General features: G+C 52.2%; 1 protein-coding gene across 1 annotated transcript; it reads left to right on the top strand.

Annotated features, from left to right (window-relative positions):
- Window positions 1-6,105: 6,105 nt before the first annotated feature.
- On the top strand, window positions 6,106-17,075 carry GFI1 (growth factor independent 1 transcriptional repressor). The gene is made up of 6 exons (XM_016429826.2): window positions 6,106-6,337; window positions 6,954-7,157; window positions 9,495-9,973; window positions 10,089-10,226; window positions 11,642-11,807; window positions 14,705-17,075. The coding sequence occupies exons 1-6, from the start codon at window positions 6,223-6,225 to the stop codon at window positions 14,881-14,883; spliced, it is 1,281 nt and encodes a 426-aa protein (XP_016285312.2). The 5' UTR covers window positions 6,106-6,222; the 3' UTR covers window positions 14,884-17,075.
- The last annotated feature ends 1,480 nt before the right edge of the window (window positions 17,076-18,555 follow it).

The following is an 18,555-nucleotide window of genomic DNA, read 5'->3' on the forward strand; positions in this document are numbered from 1 at the left end:
AAAGGAAGTAGCCAGCCCTCAGCCCTTATCTATGGCAACTCTCTGCCTGGTTCCAGTAGCTCCCCCGAAAGTCACCCCCCTCTATTTCTTTGAAAGGGTGTGTGCTTGTGTGTGTGTGTGTGTGTGAGGGGGGTAATTGTGCGATTTTGCAACAAAGAAGAACAATCTTCCCCTCAAAAGTCAGCTTTGAAGACTGAACGTGCCTCTGGAAAAACTGAGCCTAAGGAGAGTCCAGAGAAATGACTTGTCCAGAGTCACACAGCTGGGGAGCAAGGACTAGAATGCGTCTTTCCCGAGCCTTAAATTTCGGGATTTGGGCACTATCCCGGGCTCCACGTGCATTCCTAATAATATTGGAATATCTGCTGCATTCAGGCCCTGGGCTAGATGTGTGTGTAAAGCTTTACAAGTTTACAATTCTGAAGAGGGGCTGTGGTGTGGAGGGAAGAGTAGGAAGAACTTAATTCAAATCTGAACTCTTCCAGCTCAACTTGAGTTTGACTCAAGTTCCCTTAAAAAAAAAAAGAGCTGGGGGCGGGGGGGCGAGGGACAGCTGGGTGGCTCAGTAAATGGAGAGCCAGGCCTAGAGAAGGGAGGTCCTGGGTTCAAATTTGACCTCAGACACTTCCTAGCTGGGTGATCGTGGGCAAGTAGCTTGATTCCCATTGCCTAGCTCTTACCACTCTTCTGCCTTGGAACCAATACACAGTATTGACTCCAAGACCAGAAGGTTAGTATTTTTTTTTAAGAGTTCCTTAAAAATAAACAAACAAATAAATAAATTAGAGCTCCTTGAGGGCAAAGGCTCTTTCTGTTTTTCCTTGCATTCCAGAACTAACCACGGGTGTTGGATGGAACTTTATTTTCCTCGGGTATAAACTGCATTCATGCCTTTATTCAATCAACAAGCATTTATTAAGCTGCATACAGGGCAGAGTCCAGAGCTAAGCACTGTGCTTAGCACATAGTAGGTACTTAATAAATGCTGGTTGACTTGAGTGCTAGGCGCTGAGGACCAAGTCTATTTGTGTAGGAATCTGCAGACGCCTGTGGTTGTTAGTGGACTTTTGGCTGATCCAGGGTGAGCATGGGGGGGAGGCATTCTTTCCTCTGCTTGGGGTGGTAGGGAAGGGGCCAATCCTGGGCATTCTGCACGTGGTCTGTGGAGCTGAGGGCGTGGGGCGCCCCATACCCCTGCACCCAGCTTTGGGAATAAGCTGGCTCACCCCGCGAGGTCAGCTGAGGAGCCGGTGCCACTGGCCGCCCCCGCGCTCCCGCCTGACCAGGATGACTCTAGATGCGAGAGCAGGTTCGCCTTTTAATTGTTCGGCCCCCACCGCAGAGCCTCGAGGTGCGTGCGCGCGGGTGTCTCAGGATGCGCCTGGGGCGCGTGCTTGCTGGAGGCTCGGCCTCCTCTGCGGGGCCCCTTCCGCCCCCTGCGCTGGGTTTAGGGGGCAGGGACGGACGAGCTGCTGTCCGCTGGGGGCTCGCGGCTCGCCCACCCATTCCAAATTTAACCATTACCTAAATCCGAAGGGAAATGAGCAAACCTCTCGGATGGGGCGTCAAGGTATTTTCGGCCCTGCTGGGCGTATTTATCCCGAAGTGTTTCCACAACAAGTTATTTCGGGGGCTGCGGGGCCGCTCCGGCTCCCTGCAGACTTTGGCCCTTCAGGGCAGCCCTGTTTTAGCTAGAGTGATAATAAGGGGCCCCAGCCTGGAGAAGGGGGCTACCCAGAGCCCCCAGGCTGAGAGGAAGGGGGAGACGGGACGGTCTCGGACTCCTAGGATGGTGGGAGCTGCAGATCCCGGGAGCACGGGAGGTGGATGGGAGGTGGACTGCGGGGGATGGAGCGAGGAGGCTGAGACCCCTCAGGTGGAGAGAGGCTGAAAGGGGCTACAGGGCAGCAGAGCCTCAGAGCCCCCGGGAGCCTAGGTGAGGGTAGGAGGGGATCTTCAGCCTGAGAGGGTCTCGGACCCCCGGGCTCGAATGTGGGAGATGGGTGGGTGGGATAAGGTTGAGTGCTGCAGGGGAGCATCGCCAGCCCCGCTGGGTTCGGAGGTACGTGCTGGCCGGAGAAGGCCGCTCAGATTGGGGGGAGAAAAGTCCTCCGATGCGATTTCTGAGGTGCGTCGGGCGGCTCCTTACTTGTCCGCTTCCTCCTCTCTCCTGCTGGGTCCTCCAGAGTCGCCTGAGTCAATCTGTGTCCTGAATCAGTAACTTGTTCTCGCTTCGGAAGTCGCACACGGGGCCAAGAATAGTTTAGTTTCTTTCGTGTCATATGCAGAGCCCAGTGTTAACCCATTCCCACCCCTCACCCCCACCCCCATCCCCAGCCCGCCAAGGGCAAAAAGCCGAGAGGGAGGGAAGCAGGGGGAGGGACCCAGGCCTTCTTAACCTCGGCCTCCGCACCTTGCGCGGAGCCTGCGCTCGGGCACCTGGGTGGCCCCGAGGCCAAAGGAGGGAGGGGGATAAACCCGACTCCCGGGGCTGGGGGTGGTGTGGAGTGACTGCAATCCTGACCGAGGGGGAGGGGGGTGATGATCAGCTCTGAGCAGTCGGTGCGAGCATGGCTCCCTAACGCTCAGGAAGTGAAGTTTGTGGTTTTGGGGCTGAGCTCGGAAGGAGTTTTGAAAGAAAAAAAAAAAAGCAGCCAGAGGGAGCGCGGTCTTCCAGAAGCGAGACGCAGTCTGACAAGGGGCTGGAGAGAGTAGCGGCGCCGCGGTGCGGACCCGTGTACGGTAAGCGGCTCCCTTCGGGCGTCTCCGCGCCTCCAGCTGGGGCTCTGGAGAGGGGGGAGGGAAGAGGGAGGCGGAGAAGGGGCCAGGCCGGACTGGGGACCCTCGGGGTAGCGCCCCGTCGCCCTATCCGTCGGGTGACTAAGTGGGAGTGCTGCCCTCCACGCCTGACCTTGGGGCAGATGGAAGAGAATGTGCGTCCCCATCAGCCCGCGCCCCAGCGCCTACACTCCGGAAGTTTTACAGTGCCCAGCTGCAGGCTTGGCTGCCCGGGTCTTCTTGGGGAGCCCAAGGCACTCTACTACCTTGGCGCTCCCGGCTTGTTGGCGCTGCCACACCCCTTTCTCTGCCCCCATCTCCCGGGATGGAAGAATGGGGAGGGATTTGGAGGGGCAGCTGCGGACTGCTGTACGGAAATAGGGTGTGAGTGCAGGGGGATTGGGGGGGGGAGGCCCCTGGGTAAGGAAACTGCTGGAGGAGGCGATCCGCCTAAGGAAAAGGAGCCGCCCCCTTCACCTCCGACTCCCATGTTCCCAGGGCCCCGACGGCTCCGGTCTCTTGGAGGTGTACGAGGACTTGGCTATGGGGTTCTGGAAGAGAGGGCTCTATTTTTCTTGGGCCCTTTCAACTGCCTTGTTCTTCGAGACCTGAATCCCTGGCTGAGTCCTTGCCCTCCCCCGCCCCCAGCGACACCAGCTGCACCCTGGAGGCTGCCTTCCCACGAGTTGAATCTGTGGCCTTGGCCAGGCGCCGACAGGGCACGGGGAAAGAGAGAGGGAGTCCCAAGCAGCAGGGCTCTGCCTCAGGTCCTGAGAGGACTGAGTCTCTTCTTCCTTCCTCATTTTGCCATCCCAGAGGAGCACCGGCCCACTGCTCTGGATGGACAGCGAGTGCCGGTGGAAAATCAAAGCAGCCAGCAGATTTGGGTGACTAGGCCGGCTTTGGGGGGATGCCCAGGAAACGGGCCCAGTTTAGGATGAGAGAAACGACTTTTCTGAAAAACATCGCTGGGGTAGCTCAGAACTACGGCTCTGGAATCTGGGGAACAGCGGAAGTCGGGGATATAAAAAACTGAGGCCGGGATCAGGGCCCCCACACTGAAATCACTCCCCATACTTGCCCCGCACTGCACGTCCTCCCCCCCCCCCCCAGGAATGCTTTAAAAGGCAGGTTTTGTAGGATGTAGTTCTGTAGGATTCGTCCGCGATCCCTGTGACGCTGCTTAGAACCACCTTTCGTTGGTTTTTCATTTTAATTCAAAGTTAATTTTTGCTTGTGGAACTGGCTAGCTTGGGGTTGTTTGTGGGTACGCCAAAGGGTGTAAGTTCCTTGAAACTGTTTCATTTTTGCCTTTGCGCCTCCAGGGCCTACCCCATAGCCGGCCTGGCATAAATGTTTGGTGACTCAAATTGGCTGCTCCTTTCTGGAGGCTTCCACGACGGAAGAAGCATAAACAGAAGTGGGGCTATTCCGGAAGGGTTCCTGGGAAGAGCTTGATCACCAGCCAGTGCAGGACAGGAACACGGATGGCCAGGTGTGTGTGAGAGACAGTCAGAGATAGAGAGGCAGAGAGAGCTCGGGAGTGGCAGTGGGGAGTGAACAATAAATACGCTTAGGACTTTAAGAAAGGAGGGCCTTTTCCAAGGATTTCCCTGTCCCACCTCAACCCTTGCTCCCATCCATCTTCTCTCCTAAAGCCAGTAGTGAGTGCAGGATACAGTGAGGAGTGGGAGTGGGGAGTGGGGGGCAGGGATGGGGATTAAATTCCATCTTCCAGCTCAGAGTAATTCTCAAAATGTGCCAACCCAGTTTTCTGTCCTGGAGGGCTTAGAGCAGTTCTGAGCCTGGCTCTAAAGGTATTTATTGTTTAAAAGACATTGACTGTAGTGGAGAGGGTCAGCACTGCCAAGACTGGTAGACAGGAACAGGTCCCTTGTCCCTAACACGAGGAGCACCCCTCTGCCTGGACATGGCAGCTTCCCTCCTGTGTCCACTGGGGTACCTGTGGAGGCAAACACTGGTCAGATTCCTTTTAAATACAGCCATGGACAAGACCCTAGAGAAAGGGGAGGAGCTATCTCTGTCCACTGCCCATTCTCTTCCTCCCCTCCACCAGAGGCTACTCTTTCTAGTGCCCAGGTGAATTGTGGGGATAGGGTAAGTTGAACTCATTGGGGTAAATGAGAGATGGCCTTTGTGATCAATTCTTGCTCTCAGGCCTCTCCAGGCAGCCGGGTCAGTAGCTCCAAGCAGCAACCTGGAGCTGCCCCCAGGCCCCTTCCACCTCCCGCTGTCCTCCACCTACAGGAGCCCCAGCCTCCCAGGAGCTCGGATTTCCTTGCTGATGAGTCTGTCCCAATAACTTTCCGTTCTCCTGGGGCTCAGCTTCTAACCTGATCCTAGAGTCAGAGGCGTTTCTTGGGTCTGGGGCTTGGGCCTCCAAGGCCTCTCCCAGCATTCAACAACGTTTGGTTTTGTTTTTTACTACTGGAACAGAAAACGCCCTTTTCTCCCAGGTAAAAGCCAGGGATTAAGGATTTCTGAAGTCGGGCCTCCGGAAGGGTCCCCCGGTATTGTTGTGCCTTTGATCCACTCAGCCGACCTTTCCAGAGCTAATCACTCCCTATAGACTAGCTGTATGTGATTTCTCCTAGACATTTGATTTCTGGCCCTGCCTGGTGTGTGTATCTGCCGGTCCCCGCGTCCCTCCGCCTTTGTCTCTGTTTATCTGAGCTTGTCCTCCTGCGCAGACGGGACCCTGGCTCGGGGCGGTCTCTTGGCCTCCCAGCTACCCCTTACACAGGAGGCGAGCATCTCAGTTACCGTCCAGTGCCCCTCCCCTACCCCCTCCCTCCAGATGACAGATACAGGCCGGGGATTGAGTGACCGAGTTCGGGTAACCGGTGAATCGAGACTGTCTCACTCTTGGCCCTCCAGGCGGGTTTGATTTCCCCAGCGAGGTTTGAGGGGAAGGGGAGGAGTCCCGAAGGCGGGGGACAGATATGCAGTAGTGTGTGGAAACAGGGAAGGAGAGGCCAGCTGGGGGGTGGAGAGGAGAGAGGCCTGAGCTCTCCGGAGGAGAGGCCCCTTTGCTTCATGGCCGTCGTTTTATGGTTGGGGTTTGTGTCTGCCGAGGCAGCCGGCGGCTCTAGCCACCTGTCTGAGTGCCACCTGGTGAGCGGAGCAGCGCCACGGAGGCGAAGGCTCCTCCCCACGGCGGCCCCTCCCCGACCCGGGCCCTATTCCCGATCTCCTCTCATTCCCCATCCCCCTGGCCAGGCATCTTTCCCTCACCCATCGCGTAGTCCCCTCCCAGCCTTGGATCTCGTAACCCACGCTTCCACCCATCTCTCCCCAGCAGGGCTCCTCGGGCAGCAGGGCTGACCCAGGAGTGAACTTGGTGCCCGCGGAACCTGGAAAGAGGAACGGAGAGTTACTTGCGGTTGGAGGCGCAGGAGCGGCAGGGATAACGGCGAAGGGAGGATGCCTCGGTCTTTCCTCGTGAAGAGCAAGAAGGCTCACAGCTACCATCAGCCGCGCTCGCAGGACCAGGACTATGACCTCTGCCTGGAGAATGTGCTGGCGCAGATCAGTGCAGGTGCGGAGCTGAATCGATTTGAAGACACTGAGGAACTCGGCCCCCAGAGGCAGATTTGCCCTGCTTCACCCGGATTAACTTCTCTAGTCAGCCACACCGCGGGCTCTGGACCTCCTAATCGCCCCTGCCCTCCACCGGGAGCCCTTCCTGCTTCCCCCAATCCGCCGGAGCCTTTCCTCCTCTTCCTCCTCCTCCTTTTCTCTTCTCAGTCCCCATTCCCCTCCCCTTGAGTTAGTCCAGTTCCTTCTGCCACTTCTATTGCCGCATTAGTATTATTTTAGCGAGGATGGTGTTTAAGAGACAAGCTACACTCTTCAGCCACTCCACCTAATCCACCAGTTAAAGTCTGAGGCTCGGGTGTGCTCTGTGGGCGCTGCTCCACTTGCTGCCCACTCACACCTACTGGACCTTGAAAAAGGAAAGCGAAATCTTGCCCTTATCCCGGGAGGAGAGACAGAAATGGGTCTCCAACGGGATGTTTTCTGGTCATTGGGTTGGGCACCGTAGGTCTCCAAGTCCCGGGGAGGGTCTACAGGGGGTCTCTTTTCCCCACATCCTTGCTCTCAGGACCCCACACCTGGACTGAGCCATCTCTCTCCTCCTTCTACCGAGGCAGACAGCAAGATGCCAGGGGACTCAAGCCCAGGGCCTTCGGAACCTGAGCCCCAAGGACCCATCTCCCCCATCTCCCCGGCGTCCCAACTGACAGAGACCCCGGAGGCAGTCTCAGTTTCTCCAGCTAGCTGTGAGGGGAGCGTCTGTGATAGAAGTTCTGAGTTCGAGGATTTCTGGAGGCCCCCTTCGCCTTCCGCATCTCCAGGTACCTTGAGCCCCTAAGGTAGCAAGGGTGGGGGAGAGAGGGATGGGAGAGATAAGTAAACTTTGGGCACGTTGGCATCATGGGGGAACTCTGACTACAAACTTCTGTCCAAATTCCGTTTGGGTCAAATCTTGGCTAGTATGGGCAGGCAGCAGGGTTAAGATCCTGGAAATTACTGCACAGGGGGTGGAGATTGTGGGAGCAAAAGGTCCCAGTCCCAGCTTGTGTGTTTTTTTGTCCCAGAGGAGTGTCTTCTTGATTCCAACCCCCCCCCCCGCCCCCACACACACCTTTTTCCTCTTTCAATCTAAATTCTGATTAGAATTCTTTAGAACTGTGTGTAAGGTGAGTCTAATTGCCCTGTGAAGGACAAGACACTAGGAAGGGTGGAGGCTACTGTTGTTGGGCTCAACCCCGGGTGAGAGGGTGGAGGAGGGCATCGCCAGAGAGTGTTTTCCCTAACTGAGAATGTCTGAATAAAGAGCAACTCCCTCCCCCCCCCAAGATGAGACTTAATTGAAATGGGCAAGCAGGGGGAAAAGGGGTCCTGCTTGCAAGTGTAGCTCAGAGAGCCACTGAAAAGCCGAGTTAGAGCCATATTGAAAAATGGTTTATATATACTGGGAACATAGGACGACTTCAAACTGAAGTGAAGACTAAGGGGGAGAAATGATTCTATAAACCAGTCTTCCTGCAGGCCTTATAGCTTTGGCCTTTCCGTCCTCCACTAATTTCTGTCCAGATCTCCTATTTAATCTGAGATTTGATCTGGAATTCTGGCTGCTGGGTGGAGGAGGACTTGTCCCATATTCCTCCTGGCTCCTGGTTTGCCCCCATCTAATACTTGTTCCCTTCCCAGAGCCAGATGCTGGGGAAGGGTGTGCCTTGAAAAGAATTCCTGACCCCTAGCTTTTCATTTAGCTCAGTTAGGGAACCAGAGCTGAGACCTATCCAGAGTCTCCTTCGTTGCCAGAATCTGAATGCACTGAGTTTAATGAAAACGAAGTAACTGCTTAGGTGACGTATAGGGAGAGGAGGAGCCCTGGGTTGGTGAATTGAGTGTTGGTTTGGCTCCGGAGCCTGGTTCCTTTTGAATTCCAGACTGGGGGGAAGAAACTGCAATTGTGAATCGAATTTTCCCCCAGACAGATAGAATCCTGGGATTTGTGCTGAAAGGGATTTAAAAGGCAATCCAGCCCAAATCTTGCTTTACAGATAGGGAAACTGAGGACCAGATAGGGAAGTAATTGTCCTAGGCTACTGTCAGCATCGTGGCCAAGCCTAGAACTCATATCTCCTCTTGGGGGTTCTAATACTTTTTCCAATTCTGCCATCTCAAAATTACTTCATAACCGTTTTTGAAGGGACCTTGAGACCTTGTTCCTAATTGTTTGAACAGTGTACACTCACACAATTTTCTGATATCATGTATTATGATTGGCTAAGATCAAAATCCAGGGTTCTCCATGCTTCTCTTGGCATACTGCGTGTATTCGTCCTTGTAGAGTGCAAACATCCTTTAAGTCCGACGTGTATGCATGCATGATATACTCGCATGCATAGATGTAAAGTTTAGTTATTAGTTTGAGAGAAATCTGTACTGTGTGTGCAGTTTCTGGAAACAGAAACACTTTTCGAGGACCGGGAAAGCCGCTCAGGTGGGAATTTAAGTGTGTAAATCCCGCAGCGCTGACCCGATTGTATTCTGGACTGTATCTAGTCTTTGGTTGGTTTCCCATCAAAAACTGTCCTCCCTCTCGGATCCCCCTTCCGGGACCCACCCTTACCTCCTCCTCTTTTCAACTTCCCCTAAGGTAGAGCCAGTTTCTTCTTCCCCCAGCTAGGGGCAGCTCCGAAGTACTTTGTGGTCCCCCTTTTCATCCCTTCCCGACCCACGCCCGGCTAATTCCTCAACCTGCCTCCCCGTCCTCCCCACCCCCGACTCCCCATCCAGGGAGGGGGAGGAGTCAGCTTGGAAGAGTTCTGCCCTCGACCTCCCCCGAGAGGTAGGCGAGCGCTGTCCAGAGGCTGAATTTTTTGACCCAAATATACTCCGTCAGGAATCGCTCTGTGCACTGTCAGGGGCTCCGCATTCAGCTATTATTGTGCCTGGAACACCAGCCCCTGCTGCAGGCTACCAGCACTGTGAGTCCAGCTGTCCACCATACAGCCTGGCGCAGAGGGATGCGACCATTGGCCTTAAAGGCCTTCCCCGGGGGAGGGAGGGAGAAGACCGGTGGGGCCTTCGGTTCCTGGGCGGATCTTAGCTCGAAGAGGCAGGGTAGATAGCGGGCCCCGGGCAGGGAGCGGCCGTGGCAGTGCCCTCTGCTCCCACAGCTTCCGAGAAGTCCGTGTGTCCCTCCCTGGACGAGGCGCAACCTTTCCCGGTGCCCTTCAAGCCCTACTCGTGGAACAGCCTGGCAGGCTCCGACCTGCGGCACCTGGTGCAGAACTACCGGCCCTGCCATGCCCTAGAACGAGGCGCCGGCCTGGGCCTCTTCGGCGAGCGGAGTCCAGAGCCGGGCGCTGCAGCCTCCCTCTACAGTCCGGAACGGGGCTGCGGCGGTGGCGGGGCCGCTGAGGGGGGCGGCGGCGGCGGCAGCGGCGGCCCCGGCCTGGGTCTCTACAGGGACTTTGGTTCGGCGGCGGCGGCGGCGGCGGCGGCAGCAGCGGCGGCAGCCCGCTTGTACGAGCGCCCATCGCAGGCGGGCAGTCTCTACCCGGACAAGGGCTCGGGCCTCAAGGTGGAGTCCGAGTTGCTGTGCACGCGCCTCCTGCTCAACAATGGCTCCTACAAGTGTATCAAGTGCAGCAAGGTGAGCCGGGACCCAGCCCAACCCAGCACCCTCTTCCCTGCGGGGCCGCACCCCCTCTGCCGCCTCTGCCCCTCCTGCCTCTCAGCCTCTGTCTCCCTTCCCCCATGCGCCCTAGGTGTTCTCCACCCCCCACGGCCTCGAGGTGCACGTGCGCAGATCCCACAGCGGCACGAGACCCTTCGCGTGCGAGATGTGCGGAAAGACCTTTGGGCACGCGGTGAGCCTGGAGCAACACAAGGCCGTGCATTCGCAGGTAAGCACCAATGAGTGTGCCCTGCGCCCAGACAAGAGACGGGCGAAGCGTTCCCTTGAATAACTCACAGACTGCATCTGCGATGAGGCGGGCTCCAGGATCCCCATCCTGGTCCTCGGGACTCTGAAAGAACGGTTTTCCCTCCTGCTTTTCTCTGACCTTATAACCACCCAGAACATTTATTGTCTGTGTGACCCTAGACAAGTCATTTCACTCTTCAGTGTCCCAGGCCCAACTCTCTAAGACAATGAGTGGTACAGCAGGTGACATCTGCTTTGGTAAAAGGGATTTCCTAAATCAGTGAAATCCTCCCTCCCCCTCACTTCCCAAGCCTCAAATCCTACTCGTCATTTTGGTTTCCTTTCCTTGCACTTGGCTGCTCCCACTCCCATTAACTTTTGCCTCTTGATCATTATCCCTTTCCCCAAATGGCCCCTGGCCACACTCCCACTTGAGGATGAAAAAGGAAAGCCCGGGGCTCCCTGCCCCTCCCCCCATCCTTTTACCCAATGAAGGATCGGAGTGGACACCCAGTCACACAGTTGGGATGGGCACTCAGTTAAAAAGACTTCTCTGGGGGTCTTCAGAGGATGGAGATAGAAGGTGAAATCTATAGCTGCAACCCCCTGGTTTTACTAATGAAGGAACTGAGGCCTTCTTTAATGACTTGATCAAGGTCTCCCAGAAGTTCAGAGGAGGCAGTTGAGGAAGAATCTTCTGACTTCAGAGCTGTTCATTCTTTCCACTGTGACACCACAAGTCTTAGTTGACTAAGAATTGGGAAACTTTGAAAAGTTTGCTGGGGAGAGAGGGAGGGAGATGTGTGTAAATGGGTGTAAGAAACTGGGGTGGGGAGATTTTGTGTTCAGTGGCTTGATGGGTTTCTGTAGAAGGTGTTCAGGGGGAGGGTGGAAAAGAACTGTAATATGGGTCAAAGAAAATGGGGTGAGTGGCAAGGGAGGGAAACTTGTGGCCTGGAGAGGACGGAGGAATTATGGGAGATGCTTCTGTGTATTAAAGGGTTTTGTGTTCTGATTTTTTTTTTTATTCTGTGTATTGATTTAGTGAGGGAGTCAAGTGCTTACATTGTCCTAGCTTGGGTTACCTTTGTGAGGATTCAGCAAGTCGAGAAGGCTTCTGTGCCTTTATGGGGTGGGCACTGGCTAGAGAGCAGAGATAAACAATGGTGAAACAGTCCCTGGATCTCCAGGAACCTCCATGAGCTCTGAGGTTCCCGGATCTTAGAATCCCAGCTGCTTACACTCTCTTGGGGGAAAGGGAGATGTTACAAAGGTCCACAGATAAGTCATAAAGTAATTTCAAGAGATTACTTATCTGGTGAAGGGTGACAAAGTGGGGCGAGCACGGAAGAACTGGTGCAGGAGGAGACACTGAAAATCTCTCTCTCTCTGCAGGAACGAAGCTTTGATTGTAAGATCTGTGGCAAAAGTTTCAAGAGGTCCTCCACTCTCTCCACTCACCTGCTCATCCACTCAGACACCAGACCCTACCCCTGTCAGTATTGTGGGAAGAGATTCCACCAGAAATCGGACATGAAGAAACACACCTTTATCCACACAGGTAAACACCCAGGGTACCGAAACCCAGTCAGCCCATGGAGGAGCCACACTCCACACAAGATCTCCCTCCCCTTCCTTTCTGGTGCCCATTTCTCTGGCTGTTCTCCTTTCCCTCCCCTGGGGACCAGCACATCCTTCTCTTGCTTTCTATTCCACCTGCCCTGGCCTTGCAGGGGGGTGAGTGTGCCCAGGATATAGGTTTAGACAAAGCCAGTTGAGTAAAGAGGCCGGAGGGGAAATGAATGACTATCCAGGTCAGTCCCTTTAACAGTGTCGGTCTCCAGTTTATTTAGGAAAGGGCACAGATTGGTTGTGGCTCGGATCTGGATCCTCTGAGATCCTAGTCATGTTATGTTATAGCATCTCCATCCCTAGGAAGAAGAGATCTTTTATTCTTGTCCATCTCTCCCCAGGCCCCTCCTCCAATCACTGCTGCCAGCTCTAGAGTTTGGGCTCTGAGGTTCAGTTTAGAGGGTTTCACTTTGTCTCTTCAGGGGAGTCACTGCTGATAAGCAGCACCCCCTGGCTTTACTACTCTTGTTGGACAGGGATTATTGTCTCTTCTCTTGACTGCTTGATCTTCTCTCAAAACTTACCTGTCCTGTGGCCCATTCCTTCACAATATGGCAGTAAACTGTTCTCTAAACTGAAGGGTTTAAGGGAGCAATGCCTGGATAATATTAGCATCAGTCTTCCAGGTAACCTTTATGGTTGGCTTGGGAGCCTTAAGTGCCAAGGAGGAAGAGTACAGAGCTTTTGGGCACCCCAGGGGAGGTAGTCTCGGAGGCCTCTTGGGGATCTTTCAATCACATCTGAGGTGGCCACCACACATCAGGTGGTCTAATTTGTGGCTTTCACTTTGAATACTGACAAACAGGTGCTCTTTAAGTGACAACGTTCCTATCCCAGCCACCACCACCACCATCGCCCCAGGAATCTGTAAAGCCAGATGAAGTGTGACAAGTAGAGAGAATGAACCCAACATAGAAACCCCCACGGTTGCAAAAATCTCTAAACCTCTTTCAAGAGACTTCCATTCCAGGCTTGTCTCTACTGCATATATTAGTAAGCTGTTAGGCAAGTCATTTCCCTTCCCCTTCTCTGGTGGCCAGTGGTCTCATTTGGAAAAGAACAGGCTTGGACGAGACATTCTTTTCTGGACCAAGATTCTGAGTATATGAGTCTAGAGACGAGACGATGCACAGGTCAGCCCCCTGGATGGAGAATGACATGAAAGCATCAGGTGTTTGGAGCAGCAATATTAGAAGGGAGAACTACAGAAAGGGGAGCAGAGGTCCTGGAGGAGACTACCTCAAATTTTATCTAGGGCAGCCTTTAACTCAAGTAGGGGATGGAAAAATGTGTATACAAATCTCTGGCATTTGCTCATTCACTAAATAATGCAAGAGCTCCTTTCTAGTGGAGAGAAAGCCAGTGGGGTCTATTGTTTGCTTGGTACTTAATTAATAAACGATGGTGAAAATGGGCCACTTTCTTAAAAAACCCATTACCTGGCTGGGGGGTGGGGTGAGTAAGAAAAATGGACAAATACAAAGGCATTGAGTGGAGTGAGTGGAGAAAGACTGACAGTATAAGCAAAAATTTGTTGGCCAAACTTAGATTTTAAAATTCGGACTTTAAGGCAGCTGGATGGCAAAGTGGGTAGAGTTCTGTTAGGCAAGAAGACCTAGGTTCAAATATGGCCATAGATTCTTTCTAGCTCTGTGACCTGGGGCTAGTCATTTAACCTCTTTCAGCTTCAGTTTCCTTATCTGTAAAATGGGGGTGATAACATTTACTTCCCAGTCTTGTAGTGAAGCTCAAGAGATATTTGTAAAGTACTATGCAAACCTCAAGGTGCTATATAAGTCCTACTTATTATTCCTATACTTTAATGGCAATTTTTATTCATTCTGGTTTAGCCTTTGTCAGGCAACATGTTAAACTGTGGGGATATACAAAGAGATAAAAAGAAAGAATATGATCATTGATATGAACCTTCACTCAACCTCCTTTTTTTTTCTTCTTAAACCCTTACCTTCCATCTTAGAATTAATACTGTGTTTTAGTTCAAAGACAGGAGAACAATAAGGGTTAATTAATGGAGGTTAAATGACTTGCCCAGGGTCACACTGCTAAGAAGTGTACTGAACTACCTAGCTTCCCCCACACTTAACCTCTTAAAAAAAAAACACTTACCTTCCATTTTAGAGTCAATACTGTTTTGGTTTGAAGGCAGAAGAATGGTAAGGAATAAGCAATGGGGATTAAGTGACTTGCTCAGGATCACACAGCTAGGAAGTATCTGAGGTCAGCTTTGAACTCAGGATCTTTGTCTATAAGCCTGGCTCTCACTTAACTTCTTTTTGTGCCTAATGATGCCCTTGCCCAGTTAAAACTTTCCTAGAAGATTCAGAGGAACCAGAGAAACAGTTGGGTGAGAAACAGTGAGCCCTCCTCACTCTGAGTTTGTCCGTTTTTTGCTCTCTTTGAGAGTGGGAGCTCCTTCCTGGCACACAGGAAAACCTTTCTCCCTTTTCTATACTTCATAGCCTATTTACAAGCTGGGTTGGGGGGATCCCACTTGGGGCAGGGGCCGAGAAAATGAAGTCGCTGGGATGACATGGCCTTTGCCTAGGAAGATGACTGTTGGTAGCTATTGGCATATCCACAAATTTCCTGTAGGCTGACTGCCTGCGGTGGTTCAAGCACCTTTTGCCTTGGTCTTCTGGGTTAAGCCATAGGCATCTGGGAAAGCTGGGGGGAATGGAGGGATGGGGGTATTGGGGGAGGGGCGCGGGCGGATTTCCCCTGACCTTGCCGGATGGTTGCTTCATAGAACAGATTGGTTTTTGTGGCCAGCTCCATCCTTTGACTCCGACTCTGACGTCTTTGCAGGTGAGAAGCCCCACAAGTGCCAGGTGTGTGGGAAAGCATTCAGCCAGAGCTCTAATCTCATCACCCACAGCCGAAAGCACACGGGCTTTAAACCCTTTGGCTGCGATCTGTGTGGGAAAGGCTTCCAGCGAAAGGTGGATCTCCGGAGGCACAGGGAGACACAGCACGGGCTGAAGTGAGTTCAAGTCCGGATGCTGAAGCATCAGTCAACACTAGTGGGAACAGACCCTCCTTTTCTGCCTCAGCCTCCCCCAGGTCCCTGCGTCCGTCTCTAGCCCTCATCTTCTACTTTTCTTACAGACCAGAGATCTAATGGCTTCTACTTACTTCCCTCGAGTACCCAGAAGGCGCTTCTGCAGCTTTTTAAAAACGATTTTAGCCCAAAGTGGAAGCTAAAGGACTCATGTTTTTGGAAACACTGGACAAGCTTCTGTTCCTGAAACTCAAGCAGGAATCAGGCAAATTCTGCCACCCCCTACCTCTGCCCGCCCCTATATCCTTCCGTGGGGCAAAGGAGCCCTCCAGCTAGAATCTGCTCTTCCCTCCACCTTCCCCAGATCCTTCCACTAAGTTTCGAATAACAGAAGGACGCCCAGCTTACACAGCGACTGGATTTCTAGTTTTTAAGGAAACGGGAATGAGTGAGCCGCGTTCTTACTCCTTTTTCTTTCGTGGAGTTTCCCCAAGGCTCCATTTCCTTCCAAGGTGACTAAACTATGTAGAAGCACCCCAGGCAGCCCTCTGTGCACTTGAAGACTTGTTCCCAAGCGGGAAGGACGGCTACTGTGGGCTACTTATAAAGCCACCGGCTCTCCCGAGCTAAGGAAGAAGGCATGGCTTGTGTGGAAGAATTACTGGACCAAGGACTCTCCCAAAGAACAGCGTCCTCCTCTTGGAGAATCGAGGGCTGTATTTGAGAGGGGGAGCTAAGAGGGACAGTCCAAAGCCCTGGCTCTCCAGGATGGGGGACAGAACGACCAGGATGGCCCTTGGAGAGGCAGTGAGTGCCACTGAGGCCAGGGCGCTGCTGTCTTTTCTAGAGGGGCTGGAAAGGAGCTGAAAGACTCTCACGGCCATGTTTGTGCTGGTTTTTGTTTTTGATTCTTAAGCCCATCTTTGTTAAAACCTCTGGATCTTCAGGGGAGTATGGCTGGTGGACTCTGCCTTTAACATGCTCGTCTGCGACTTCAGGAAGAATGGGGTGTTTACTTTGACATGGTTTGGCAGTGTCTGTAGATGTTATGGAGTGCTCATGTTTATTAATACATATTTATTAGAATAACTTTTAAATTAATAAAGTATTAGGAATGTATACATGAATTTTTATTAAGCCAGTGGCAAGGGAGGGTGATAAGACATGGAGGAAAATTCAGCTTTGACTGAAGAAAAGGAGCTAGTGGAATCCGGAGGAAAATAAGCTAATTTCAGAATATTAATGGTGAAGCTCAAGCTGTCATCTGGAAAAGATTGTCTGGTGGTTGCTATTTTTTTTTAAACCCTCGCCTTCTGCCTTGGAGCCAATACTGTGTATTGGCTCCAAGGCAGAAGAGTGCTAAGGGTTAGGCAGTGGGGGTCAAGTGACTCTCCCAGGGTCACACAGGTGGGAAGTATCTGAGGCCAGATTTGAACCTAGGACTTCCAGTGTCTCTAGGTCTGACTCTCAATCCACTGAGCCACCCAGCTGCCCCCATGGTGGTTGCTGTTTTTATGGCATTTCAAAATATACAAAAATACTTTCTGCAGGGAGCAGCTAGGTGACTCAGTGGATTGAGAGCCAGGTCTGGGTTCAAATTTGACCTCAGACACTTCCTGGCTATGTGACCCTGGGCAAGTCACTTATTCCTCATTGCCTAGCCCTTAGCACTCTTCCGTCTTGGAATCAATAACCAGTTATTACTGATTCTAAGACAGAAGGTAGAGGTTTAAAAAATACTCTCTGCATATTTATTTTCTCACTTAATCCTCAAACTCTATGAGATTTCCCCCCTAGAAGCTTAGAGAGGTGGAATAATTTGCTCATAGACATACAAGAGTTATTCGGGGACAGGATTTGAAATGTGGTACTGCAAGGAGTGATAGATTTGGGTGGAATTAATGGCCCTGGATTCAAATCCCAGGTTTGCCTCTGCCTTAGCTGTGTGATCCTGATGTTGCCCATAACCTCTTTGCCTCAGTTTCTTCATCTGTACAATGTGGAAAATAATAGTACCAACTTCCATAGGATTGTTGTAAAAGTCAGTGAGATGACAGGGAAAGAAAGCACTTTGTAAATGCTAGCTATTATATTGTCTTGAGCAAGTCACTTAAATCGCCCTTGGCTTCTGTTTCTTCATGTACAAAATAAAGCAGTTGGATTAGCTGCTCTCTAAAATCGTTTCCAGCTCTAAATTCATGATTCCATAATCCCAGCCCTCTTACCATTAAACTGGGTGCCTTTTATCTGGGTGCCTGCAGCCCCAGGCATTTCCTAGCACTTTCCATCTGCTCACAGGTGACAAACCCAAAGCCCTTTCCTGGGGAAGCAAGCCCGGGGCTCCTGGAGACCTGTTAAAGTCAAGAGCCATCCAGGTGTAGAGTAGCAATCTAAACCTGGCTTTGACAATAATTGTTTGCTCAGCAGTTAGTGCACAACACTGGGCCTCACACATAGTAGACACTCGCTAAACATTTATTGACTGATGTCAAGACGAGTCACTTCAACTCTTTGTGCCTCAGTTTCCCCAACTGTGAAATAAGGAATCGAACTAGATTCGAATCAGTAGAACGAGTTTCTCAGCTCCCCTCTAGCTCCAAACACTAGTCACAGTTTCTCATAGAAAAGGAGGTCGAGGAGTGAGGGAGTAAGATTAACAGACTTTCAGTAAAGTCATTGGGAAGCTGTCATTTCAGGAAGCTCGTTTATCCCTGAACTCGGAGCCTACCCTGGGAGACTCTGGTGCAAAGCAGCTCCTCAGGAGTATGGGGAGCTTTCATGATAATAGCACAAAGTCAAGGGTAACCCCTTGGTGTTCCATGAAAACAACTAGGAAAAAAAAAGTCATCCAGCCCAGGGCTCAGATACCCAGGGTTCCATTCAGCTGAATTCATTTCAACAAGCAACTACTAGATGCTAAAGTCCAAAGACATAGGTTCCAACCTGATCTGGCCTCAGACACTTCTCAGCTGTGTGACCCTGGGCAAGTCACTTCACCCCATTGCCTAGCCCTTACTGCTCTTCTGCCTTGGAACCAATACACAGTATTTATTCCAAGTGGAAGGTGAGGGGGCAGAAGGAGAGAGAGAGAGAGAGAGAGAGAGAGAGAGAGAGAGAGAGAGAGAGAGAGAGAGAGAGAGAGAGAGAGAGAGAGAGAGAGAGAGAGAGAGAGAGAGAGAACAAAGACAACGTTGAAAAAGTCCCTGCAGAAGGAACTTGCATTCTCCAATTAGGATTGAGGCTCTGGTCTGCTTGGTTGGCTTCCAGCCCCTTGTCCACCTCTCTCCCTCTTCTCAGGGAGAAGCTGTTTGTTTTCTGATTGTTTTTCCTCCTTCCTTCCTCCAGCCTACATTTCTTCTCGTCTCATCTTCTAGCTTTAGCTACTTAGACGTTTAACTTCCAAAATGAGCATCTCGGAACACCCGAGTTGCCTGGACAGTAGCTCTGGGAAGAGCTTCCTGGGGTGCTTTGCCAGGGGGTCCCTTTGGCATCCTACTGTTCCCAGGGAAAAAGAAGGGCCTGCCTTCCTTCTCGCAAGGCTTCTTCGGGTGTTTACGCTCAGATTCTCACGAGAATAGAAAAAGTTCCTTTAAGGCTTTAGTAGAACTGATTGAAATAGGGATGCCTCTCCTCCGGGGGAAAATGGCCCCAACTGCCT

This window comes from Monodelphis domestica, chromosome 2 (genome assembly GCF_027887165.1).
Source record: "Monodelphis domestica isolate mMonDom1 chromosome 2, mMonDom1.pri, whole genome shotgun sequence".
In the NCBI taxonomy this organism is placed as follows: Eukaryota; Metazoa; Chordata; class Mammalia; order Didelphimorphia; family Didelphidae; genus Monodelphis; species Monodelphis domestica.

What these genes read in the sequence shown, in the direction of transcription:
- GFI1 (XM_016429826.2), top strand. Translation starts at nt 6,223, where the DNA reads ATGCCTCGGTCTTTCCTCGTGAAGAGCAAGAAGGCTCACAGCTACCAT. An exon ending in GCTGGCGCAGATCAGTGCAG is followed by an intron (nt 6,338 to 6,953) that starts GTGCGGAGCTGA and finishes CTACCGAGGCAG; the next exon opens with ACAGCAAGATGCCAGGGGAC. An exon ending in TTCGCCTTCCGCATCTCCAG is followed by an intron (nt 7,158 to 9,494) that starts GTACCTTGAGCC and finishes CTGCTCCCACAG; the next exon opens with CTTCCGAGAAGTCCGTGTGT.